The following is an 11,949-nucleotide window of genomic DNA, read 5'->3' on the forward strand; positions in this document are numbered from 1 at the left end:
CAGGGCCCTGTTTCATAAACTATTAAGTATTAGTTCATTAGTACAAGTGTAGAAACTAGTGTGGTAATAATACTAATACTTATTTTTTTCATATAGGGATGACTACAGGAATTAAAAAATACTAAAGTACAAGTTTGTATAATTGAATTAAGATTAATCCACAAGACTAATAGTATTAGTTTCTACTTTATTATAGTATTAGTTTCTACTTTATTATGAAACAGGGTCCTGTTGGGCAAAAATTATCTATAGCTAAAATTGCCAGGGATACGACCCTTATTCATGAATGAACCATTGATAAATAAATATATCCATGGCAATTTTAGCTATTAGTTTCAACTGTAGCTATTTTTTGCCCTACTATCGTACACTAGTTCTAGTATTGTAGGGCGATTGCTGCTGCGATCTACAGGAGGAGAGGAAAAAACAAAATCTGTGGAGGCCGTAGCATCAGGGCTGTTAGAAAATAACAAGTTGATTCCCTCTGTGATACAATTAAGTTTTTAAGTTTAAAATAAATCTCTCTATTATAAAAAAAAAATTTAGTGCCACCGTGTTATAATTTATTTTACTCTCTCGGCGAATAGAAAGCTTAAGTAGTGAACAGTTATAAAAACCTCGAACTAGAAGGCGATTTGAAAACTTAAAGTCTTGACAGTTAGAAAAGTAAAGGAAGCACAATATATTTATATTTATTACACTATATTGAAAAATAATACAATCTGAACTACAGAAAACATGTAAATTACAGTTATACAATGTGAGCAACGTGTAGTACAATTAAATGAACAGTTTATAACTCGTAAAATGGGGGAGGGGGTTAGTCCGCAGTTTTTTCATAAAAAAAATTTTGGTACTTGCGATTTAAAAAAAATAAAATAAAAATCAATTTCACGTTTCAAAAATTTTGTTTTAGGTATTCATTTTGTTCCTGATTTAATTAAACTTAAAAAATGAAACTTCAAATGCAATATTAAAATTTCGATTAATAAAGAATTCCGGAATTTGGAAATGCCAATCCAATGTTGGGAGTTTATTATGGGAATTTAATACTATAAATAACCCTTTTTATATGACATCTTAGTTAATTTAACTAAAAATTTATATTGTGGTAAGTTTAAGAAATTTAAAATTCAGTCTACCCATCTTCAAAACAAGTATACATTAAATACAGTTACTTCCACTTATATTTTCAATTTTGGACAAATTTTTAGGTTTTTAATTAAATTAGAACATTTTTTTGTTTATTTTGCATAAATGTGGTTAGTATTTACCAAGTTTACTTTGATTCCAACAAGGCTAGATATTTTTTACATTTATATATTAATATTATAAATTACACGAGGCTTTTTTTTTTAGAAAATGAGGGTGTTTCATACATAAATTTACCCATTTAGTATTACTAGAAGCAATAAATATTACTATAGAATCTTCTGATCCACTAAAAGCAAACGTCATACTCATAACATCTCTCGATGGCGTTTAATAGCCCAGACAGTTGACTAAGCAGAAATTAGTGGATCCTTAATGTGACTGTCTCCCTCAGAGTATTCTCCTCCTTTGGGGGTAGTGAGTTGTACTTATTTAATCAATATATTCTAGTACTATTTTTGGAAATGTATATAACTTTTATTTCATTCTGCCTTCTCTGAATCTCTACTCCTTCCTCTACCTTCTCTCCTTTTATGAGGACTGTGACTCTCTTCCGACTGCAGGCTCATTTCCTGCAGAGCGAAGTTTTCATCATTCAAAGACTTGCGGCTAGTTCCCGTAAGACTCATTCTGTCCATTCATCACCTAACCAGTTACCTAATCTGTATAAACACGCATTGCCGATGCCTTCTGGCATACCTCACAGCTTCAATTGAAGTCAGAACCATCTAATATAAAACAACTGCCTCAGCATGGATTTTTTAAGACAAGTGATTCGATTTTTTTACTGCACTAAAATCTAGTCTCTATTCAGAAGCATCAAAGCTATCGAAAACAATAGTTAAAGATTGGAGGAAGGAAGAGCTTTTGTAGTTCAAGTTGATTTGACTATTAATAAAATAAGTTAAAGTTGAAAAAAAAAAACTGTTTATGTTTAACAGCTCCATAAAAATTGTTTTGGTTTAGGCGGGTTGACTTTTATTTTGTGGAGGTACCACAGGATGAAAACTTGATACTCCTACTCTGGCTATATCAGGTTCGTTAGCTATAAGATAACCCGTTCCATTTTTTAAAAAAAGGCCAGGTAGGGGGTGGAAAAATGAAAGAGTTTCAAAGCAAAAGTTCAAAAATTAATTTTATATGTAAGTTAACAAATGAGAATCTTAAGTTTTAATTGAGGTGATCTGTTGTGGAATTTTCCTAAAAAAATCACTTTGTATTGATTAAATTGTTATGACTACCAATCTATTTATTTATTATAAATTAGAATAAATGAGTCATCCCATTGAAGAACTCATTAAATAAAAAAAAAAGTAAGTTTATGTATTACAGAAGTTCAAGAATGACCTTAATTATACTTTATATTAAACAAAAATACTCTAAAACTACTAGAGTTATATTATTTCTTACATATTACCAATAGTTTACTTTTTATTACTTTCACAACCATATTAAGCTAAGGAAAATTAATAATTTCTGATGCCAGTTAGGAGATGTACAACAAATAAGAGTTTTAAGAATACATTTTATTTTTAAGGTATTGACAAAAGTAGAACATTTCTATTAATAATTTAAAACATCAAGGTTATTTCAGTTAAAATATTTATATAAACGAAACCAATCATAAAATATTTTATTGAATATTGAATATATAAATGATTGAGCGTAAATGAATACAAAGGAGATGGTCAAGGAATGCACGGTCAAGATGAAACAAAAAATAGTTCTTAATTATTTATTTACTAATGTTTCGACCCACAATGTAGGTCTCCATCAGTGCTTCACCCACCTTCAGTGGGTCGAAACGTTGAAAAATAAATATTTGAAATCTATTTTTTGTTTCTTTTTTACTGCACTCCTGATCATCTCTTTTATTTCATTGAATAATTTTTAATTATTATTCTTTAAATGGAACTTAAATTATAGGCTTCATGGAAGTTTCAATAAAAAATACATACAAAATTAATTAAAATAACGATAACATAAATGTTTATTTCTTCTTGTCTTTTACTGTATACTTGTCATAGGATTTAGTCGGATCGAACGGTTCCCACCGACTGGCTGGGAATATGTGTTTATTCCTTTCATACCATGATCTGAGGAGAACTTTCCCAGCATGAGAATCTTCTTTTTCAATTGAAGCATCTGAAACTAATCTGATGTCATCCCGTGCATCGAAAACAAACAGTGGTCCGCTTTTGCCCCTCGCCTGTAAATCAAGACAACATATATCTATGAATATTTCTGATTTATTTATTAACATTATAAGTAATTATAATTATAATTTGTTTATATAATTGTTATTTTCTTAAAAAGATTAGAGCAGACTCTTCATTTCCAGAGAACTGTGTCTATTCAACTTCACGAGAATAACTCACTTGAAATGCTGCTGGAATGAGGAAGCAATGACCTGTTTTTAATATTATTAAGGCATAACCATTTTAATATTCCTTGTCTCTCAAGAGACATTGATCCAAGTTTTTTGTTTAATATATGATTGTCTTCATACTTTAATATAAAATAAGTTTGAGAAAATATTATACTTCCATTAAATAGAATGAGTTTTCAGAAAACTAAGATGTTACAGGCATTGCGATCTTGCCCGAACATATTGCTTTGGACTCCCTGGGATTTATACATCATCACCTGCATAGAAATTAGTTTTGAGGGTATGGGTGTATAATATTTGTATTTGATTTTAACCTATTTATTTGTTTTTAACCTATTTATTTGTTTTTAACTTATTTATTTATTATTTTTAACTTATTTATTTGTTTTTTATAAATGGCTAAATGCTATTCTTTAAAATAACTAGAACCAAAAAACATTTTCTACATTAATTGAAATTTACCTTAGTAACAATGAAGTCATAAAATGTGTAATGATGAGGTAGAATCAAGTCTTCTTTTACATACATCAGTTGGTCAGCGGTGACTGTCTTCAATTCGCTAAACTCCCTCCGAAGGACTTCCAGGCATCGTTGGAGAAACTGATAAATTGAGTTCCCTGGTAATTGAAATAAAAAAAATATTGAATATCATCATAAATTGAAGTCAATTTCCTAAATGAATGAGAACCTCAATGAAGGAAGTAAATAAAAATTAGGTAAACTATACAATTTTTAAAGCTGTATTAAATAAATAAAAGATCTCTCAGCATGTTTTCTCAAAAAAAAAAAACCTAATCTAACAGCGAATCAATTAAATTTTCAGCTCAATGTTCAATAACTAAAATTTTCTTTGAAAACTGATTTCAACATTAAAAAAGAAGTCAAACATCAACCTGAACCATTACCTTTAAACGGGTATAAGCACATGCTGTAGCAAGGTACACCAATCTCCTGCTTTTATTTAACAATCAACCTAAAATGTCACTTATTTCTTTACCTTGATGTAGCGAGAAGGCATGAAGGTTTAGTCTCGGTCCATTTTCTTTAGCTGTTCTGATTATTCGCAATTCCCCTAATTTTTGTTAGAGAACAGCCTTTTATCCTACCAAGGCTGGCAAAGTAATTCATATGTATCTCAGTTAGCCTCATGGGCTGGGTTTTTTTTTAAGAACTTCATCTCCAATGTCATTTAACTCGCATGATGATCTAGGACTGTCTAACTCTATGCTCCATTAAGCGGAACGGGTAGGAATATTGTTTTAAATATAAATATCTCTGTCTTGTTGCTTATTTCCTTCATTCCTATGACTTTATAAACTTATGTTGGAGTATACTTCTTTTGCTTTTTTTCGCTCTATGAAATAGATCATGATCTACTTCCCCTCTTTGTTAATTATTGTTTCCAGGTGCTCATAGGCATCCACTAATTGAAGAGGTATTCTGATACAGGTTAATGCTTCCTCATCATCATCCCTTCCAAGAAGTACAGCTTTGCTTACCACAGCACTAATACCCTCTCAACTGAAGCTCCTCACTCCATTAATTTAAAACTACCTGTTGTTTCTGAATGAAGTCTGCAACCGATTACTACTAATATAAAGACAGGCCTACTGAATCAATTTTTGACAGAACATAGAGCGGATTCTCATATAAACCTGTTCATTAATTAATAGCATTTGAATGATAATCATATTGTTTAACATTTGAAGCTAAACTAAAAAAGAAAAATCTTAATTAGACCAATGTTAGCAAACAGTTTTGTGTAGAACTTTTTACACAAAGCAAAAAGTCATTTTAGAACACGTGTGTTATGAACAGAACTTTTGATGTCCGTTCAATAAGATTTTACAATTTATGATGTTCCTATTCAGTTAAGTACAATTATAAGCAATAGTCATTTATCTATCACATTTTAAATCATACTTACTAATTTCACTACCAGTTAAGTTGAATGTTAACTAGTAATTTTAATTGAATGTTAACTGTTAATTTTGTAATAAAATATTTTATTTCAATGTAAAATATTTTTAAAAACATAAGCCATCAATAAAATTTAATTTTCATCATAACTTTTTCTTCTCGGGACAGTATTAGCCTTTGGTAATTAATATCTTTATATAGCGTATGAAAGTTTGTATACTTGTTTTAAAAGTATAGTGCTTCCCATGATTACCTAACTCACTTCTGGTTTATTAGTTTTTCAAAAGAATTCGTAACATTTCATATGCTCGTTTGAATGATAATTAAATTTTCAAATAATATAAACAAAAAAATAAATATATAAAAGCAAAATATTTAGCAGATCAATATTAGTGAAGATACAGCAAGCTATTATTATTCTGGTCATAAAATGGCAAGGAAAATCGTGAGTGGACAAATCAGATAATTAACACTAAATTTTTATTATATACAAATTAATTTATAATAAATAATTAAGTACCTTTCTTCATCCTGACGGTTTTCCTATGACCAGAGCCATCCCAATAACTGAATGTAATGTCAATATCTTCTTCCTTTAAAGTGCTCTGCTTCGCCACCCACTCCTGTAAGTTAGTGTTGTATATATTAACAATAATTCAAAAAGCGATTGTACTGTATAAGATACAGCTATTAATTGTAGCATTTAGCCATGCCTCATATGACCCCATATGTATCTTCAGGCTTGCCAGGCACTCTCATGTCTCCCATTGGTATACCGGGTTAAAGTGGCTTTATCCAACCTTCCGAAGGCAATACTTCATTGATGTTTTCCTATTCCAAGACTTAAAAATAAAAAAAACTATATTCTTATTATTGACCTCCTCAGTCATACATTCATCCATCCATTCATTAAACATCAAATGCCAACTGATTGATTAATATATGCCCTTCCATAGAACCGCCTACATCAGCAAATTCTTATCCATCAGTGAATCCTTTGTCATACCTGTACTCATTCCTTCTGGAATTCTCTTCCTATCTCTATTCACTAATCCTCACCTATTCTTTCCTTTAAACAACACCCATTCTTTCACTTACTACATAACCAAACCTCCACATCAATCTGAACAATCTATATAGCTATAAATCGACTACCAGTATAAACTGTAATTTAACCTAATGTTTTAATGTAATTTCCTGCACACTGAAACTTTCTAAATATTCGCCAAACAATTAATCTTAATGTATGAACCATGTATTTGTTCGTAAGGGACATTTGTTCCAGCATAAAATTATTTTTTCATTCATTCATTTCATTTATTCATTCATTCATATTGGGTACAATATTATTAATATATTAAAACTTTGATTAGTAAATAAAAGGCTAAGTAAACCTGAAAATTTCAAACTAATAAGTGCTGCTTACATATCTCCTCCACTGATCCCCATTAAAACCCAATTTTAGTTAAAATTAATTCTTTATAGATTCATTTGTTGTTTATCAGGAGAGCTATTAATACGATCTCTTAGAAGGCCTTGATATTACTTGTTCATTTATAACTTCAGAATTACTAATGTAAGAAGGTAGGCAGAAATAAGATGTAGACTAGAATAGAAAAGCTGGGTTTTTTTTAGCATTATTACAACACCGTAGGAAATCAATCTCCAGATATTGTAAAATAGAAGGTTATGCGGAGGGCACCAGTCCTCAGAGCTAGTAAGAGAAAGGAAGATGGAAAGACTTTGAAGTAACAACTCCAAAAATACTGACCAAGTAGAGACATCCTGGTGGAGCCCCAATCAGACTTTAAGGTAACCTGTTTTCAGCCTCGTTAGATTGGGAGCTAACAGTCTTTTCAATGCACTCTATCGGATTTCCTATTAAGCTCTTTTTATTTTTAAAATGCAGTAGTTCAATTAATTGTTCAACTTATTAAGGAGCTCAGCATATTTTGCATTAATTTTTCCTGAATCTGTTTCGTAACTGATTGCATTGTTCAAATTTTCAGTTATTGTTATTACTTGTAAGAGTTTTCTTTAGAAAAGATTCTGTTCTTTATACAGTACTTTAACATCCTGTTAATCAAAATTTTGTCCTTTTTTCGCATTGGTGTTGCACTAATGCATTTTTGTTTAATTACAAAAGTTATATAAAAGATTATTTTTATCCTTACAATCGTTTCCTGATAAATTTTGTCTTTTAGATATTCTAGATGTCCTGAATAGTTCAAACTGTTAATTTCATAAATTATTCCTGCATTTTTATTTATATATATTTTGTCCTTAATATCACAGCAAAAGTTACTAATATTGTTTTTTTGGTTTTATTTATGAATTATGAAGAAGATGGTCAGGAGTGTGGTCAAAAGAAAACAAAAAATTGTTAACAACTATTTACTTGCCAACATTCCGTCCCACTTTGTAGAGCTTCATCAGGGCTGTTCCAGTTGAGAGCTTTAGGAACAGTGATTATTTTGACCATACCCCTGGCCATCTTCTTCATAATTTATAATACACTTATGTGTGGATTCTAATATTTTAATTTCTAATTTCTTTTTTCTTTTTTTAGATAAACAGTTACCTTATCGGTTAAAAATTATTAAATTCTATGAATCTCAAAAAATATAAAAAACTCCTAAAGTTTATAAATTTCACTTTTATAAAAGTGATTCATATAAAACAATGAAAGTATATAAACTTGAAAATGGTAAAAATTAACCTAAAATCAATAAATACAAGCTATGATTTTTACCTGCCTTAATTCTTCTCTAAGACGAGTCTCTTGCTCTTCACGTTCTCTATCAGGAAGGAAACTGGTATCGACCTCAGGATTTTTTTTGATTTTTTTAACAATTGGCTTGATATCGATTTCTTCTTCTTCTTCTTCTTCTTCTTCAACCTCTTCCTCTTCTAATCCATCCTCGTTCAAAGAAAATGAAAGAGCTTGGATCTGTAAAACTGATTAATTATTAAATATAACTGCCAAAACTAAAATGAAACATTGTGAATAGAGAAAAACGGAATTAACTGTCAATATCAGATTTAAAGTTTAAAAGAGTACCAATTCCAAGCTCAGTCTAATAAAAAAAATCAATAGGTGGATTCTCAGATAAACTAGTAAATAAACTTTATTATGAACAATTTAAACAATAATGGATCCATAAAAACAATAATGGTCTGAGTTTTAGTTCTTTCTTTAACTTTGGAGAGCAAGAAGCGAGGCAGAAAACCTTCTTTCTTCCAACCACCCCAGCAACTAATTGAAAACGAGTTTTCACAGGACCAGACCTAAGACAGAGGAGACCCTATGGGTGTCCTCTTTCGATATCCCTCTCTACCTTGTGGTAGATACCCCTAATCCTTAAGCTCCTACAACAACATAAGTAACCAACCAAGCAAGTAAGCATAGAACTGATAAGAAACATAAAAATTCAATTCTTCCCATAAATAACACTCAGCACTTAGAGACAGCCGTCATCTACATAAACACTATCAATTATAAACAATTAACCAATAAAAAGCCACTGAAATATTTTCAATCATGTAAATATCATTAAATTGCTATATGCATATGTATAACAAAGCAACTTTATGAAAAGTGCATAATAAATTGTAACCAAACACAATGTTACCAATATTTGACAGTTCACCAACAACGGCTCCAACAATACCCAAAACCAATCCAATGCATAAATTTTAATAATAAATCTTTTAGGTTGAAAAAATAAAACAAAAAAATCAGTTTAAAATACCTGTTTCTTTTGCCTGTTCTTTTCAGCTTGCTTTTCTTCCAACTGCCTTAATTGTTCTCTTTCTTTTTCTGCTTGTTTCTGTGCTAGTTTCCTTTCTCTTTCTTTAACTATGTTTTCTTGTTTAGCTTTCATTTCGTCTAATGTAACCAGACCAATAGTTGATGTCTGAAGAATAAAAAAATATTAATATACATCAAAAGACTAAATTTTTCCTATATAATAAATTGATTTAACATTAAAGTTTTAGAAAATAAAATTGATAATTTTGAAAATTGTGAAATAAAGTAAAATATATTATTGGTTTTATTTTTTATTATACACAAAAACTAGGTCTGTTCCAATGCGACTTACATTGGAATGGTTTGATCATCTCTCAATCTCTTTTTCCTCACTGAATCTGTAAATCTATAGTTGTAAAACTTCAAATAATATAACTCGACTATAAACCTATTTTATGAAATCAAAGTAATATGGAATCTAAAAAATGTAATTTAAAGAAATGGTCTCATAGATTGATGACATTCTTGAACAAAATAGTGATCCTAACAAGACCATGAAGTTAATGAATTAAAAATGCAAATTCTGGTTTTAAGCTACTAAGGAATAGAAAATTAAAACACAACGTTAGAATGTGTGACACAACAAAAATTTACCAAGTGTAAAATATACGACATTAACAAATACCTACTCAATTTAATCATAATTAAGTTACATTACATCATTTAAACATGTATAAAGATTCTACAAAATTTAAGTTGATTTTGAAAAAAGAAAAAATTTATAATTTTCTTAAATCTCTAACATTGTGAATACTCATATTACTTCATTTTTGTTATAAACTAAATTAGTACAGACAGCATTTTAAGAAGAATAATTGGCCCTGTAAAGAATAGTGACTGATGACAGTATAGACTGAGGCCCAAAATAGAGTTGTACAAATTTACTGGGAACTGGATGGAGCTGGACATACTCTAACGGATGGTGACTTGTATATCAAGACATTTTTGTTTAAATATGTGGAAGGAAGACAAAAAGAGAGAATGGCCACAACTGAGATAAGCAGACGAGGTTAAAGCCAATACACAGAAATTTCTGAAAACAAGAACTTGACAAAAACTTGCACAAGACAGAGAGGAATGGAGCCAAAATCTTGCTAGCTAAGTCCTATACTGGGTTGAAGCGTCTATGATGATGATTACAGATAGCATTAATTAGCCATTAACAGAAAGGAATTAATAGTGAGTAATAATGGAATAATAAGAATCCATAACGTAAATTTACCAATAATCACTAATATTACCTAACAAAAATAATGAAAAGCAAAAGATTAATTAATCTATTTATATATTATGTAGAAGAACAGTGACCTGAACGATACATTGTAAAACACTAATCATTTCACAAAAAAGAACTCATATAGTTTCAATTATAAATAAAAACTCAAATTTATAAAGGCAGTTCACCTTGAGTTGTTGTTCAACAGCATCATAGTGAGCGGCAAACTTATTTTCTATGTTAGAAATCTTCAAATCTTCTTCAATTTTTTTCTTTCTAAATTCAATTTCCATTTGGGCCTGTTCCCTTTTCTTTATAAGCTGCATAGCTCTGCCAGCCTCGCTGGCTGCTCCTTTGTAATGAGCCATTTTTAGAAACCTGTAATTAAAAAATCACAACAAACCACTAATTAATAAAAATTCTTAAAACTAATTAGTAGAAACGTTTAACTAAGACAAAAGAAAACTACTCACAAATATTACAATAATCACAGAGCTGAAGATTAATGACTAAGGGATGAAACAAATATCCAGTACATCAATAGATATGTTTATAACCTTATTTACTGTAACCTCTAATATTCTTAGTTAAATCCTCTCACCAAGTTACAATCGATTTGCTTAAAGGATACTTTTGTCATGTTAATTCAACAGACATGTTCAATTTTTAATAAGTTTTTAATTTAAATCTCAACAAAACTAATTTTTTTTTTAAAGATAATCCATTTCATTATCATGAAAGTCCTATACTATCCGACACTTGGAGGAAGGAATATAGTGGAGAGTGTACTCTTCCAGGCCGAGTGACGCCAGTAGGCGTGGTCTATTCCTTTCGTAGGCGTGGCATTCGATGTCATATTTTACAGTTGATAGTTGGTTCCGTACTTCGTATACCAAAAATGGCTCGCCTAGAGGATTAAAAAAAATTGAGGATTAATCATAGTGTGCCCATAATTTGTTGTTGATTTTTTTTTTTTAATTACTATAACTTATCAGTCTATTGTTTGTTGTAAACATTAAGTATTCTAAAAAATAAAGTCACCCAAAGTGGTTAAATAGCAACAACAAACTTCGAGTGTTATTGACTTACCGCAGTTATTCCTGAAGTGTGCGCCAGGTACCTTTATAAGGCTGCCGCGAAATATTCAATAAAACAATTCCGAAATTTTCTTGAAATTTCCAATTCTAGAATTTTTGTGCCAACAATCGTATATGCTAACAAAATTCCAGGAATGTGGCAACTTATGAGTCTTTCGTTGTTTTCTTTCCAATCCACATCTTTTGAAACGGCGTAAGCACGGTTTCCCCTCCCATGCTTTAGTCACTAAATAGTAAGTATCTATTTTTAATTTTTGACTGTTAAATGGGTAATCGCTTTTAAAAAGGAAAGTTTTCCAATTTTTTAAAAAAGTTAAAAATTTAGAAAAAATCCAATTATTTAGGGAGCCGCGAACCGAAAAAT

The 11,949-nt window shown here is 30.1% G+C and overlaps 1 protein-coding gene across 1 annotated transcript; it reads right to left on the reverse strand.

Annotated features, from left to right (window-relative positions):
- Positions 1 to 2,657: 2,657 nt before the first annotated feature.
- LOC106687301 (protein FAM50 homolog) lies at positions 2,658 to 11,334 on the reverse strand (the record flags this gene model as incomplete). The annotated part of the gene is given in 7 exon segments (XM_014431101.3): positions 2,658 to 3,361; positions 4,004 to 4,158; positions 5,982 to 6,084; positions 8,214 to 8,411; positions 9,214 to 9,378; positions 10,677 to 10,866; positions 10,962 to 11,334. Coding segments are annotated over 6 exon segments (1,020 nt in total). The 3' UTR covers positions 2,658 to 3,142.
- Positions 11,335 to 11,949: the final 615 nt, after the last annotated feature.

The sequence above is a fragment of the Halyomorpha halys genome, unplaced genomic scaffold (genome assembly GCF_000696795.3).
Source record: "Halyomorpha halys isolate HHAL.00 unplaced genomic scaffold, Hhal_1.1 Scaffold945.1, whole genome shotgun sequence".
Taxonomy (NCBI): domain Eukaryota; kingdom Metazoa; phylum Arthropoda; class Insecta; order Hemiptera; family Pentatomidae; genus Halyomorpha; species Halyomorpha halys.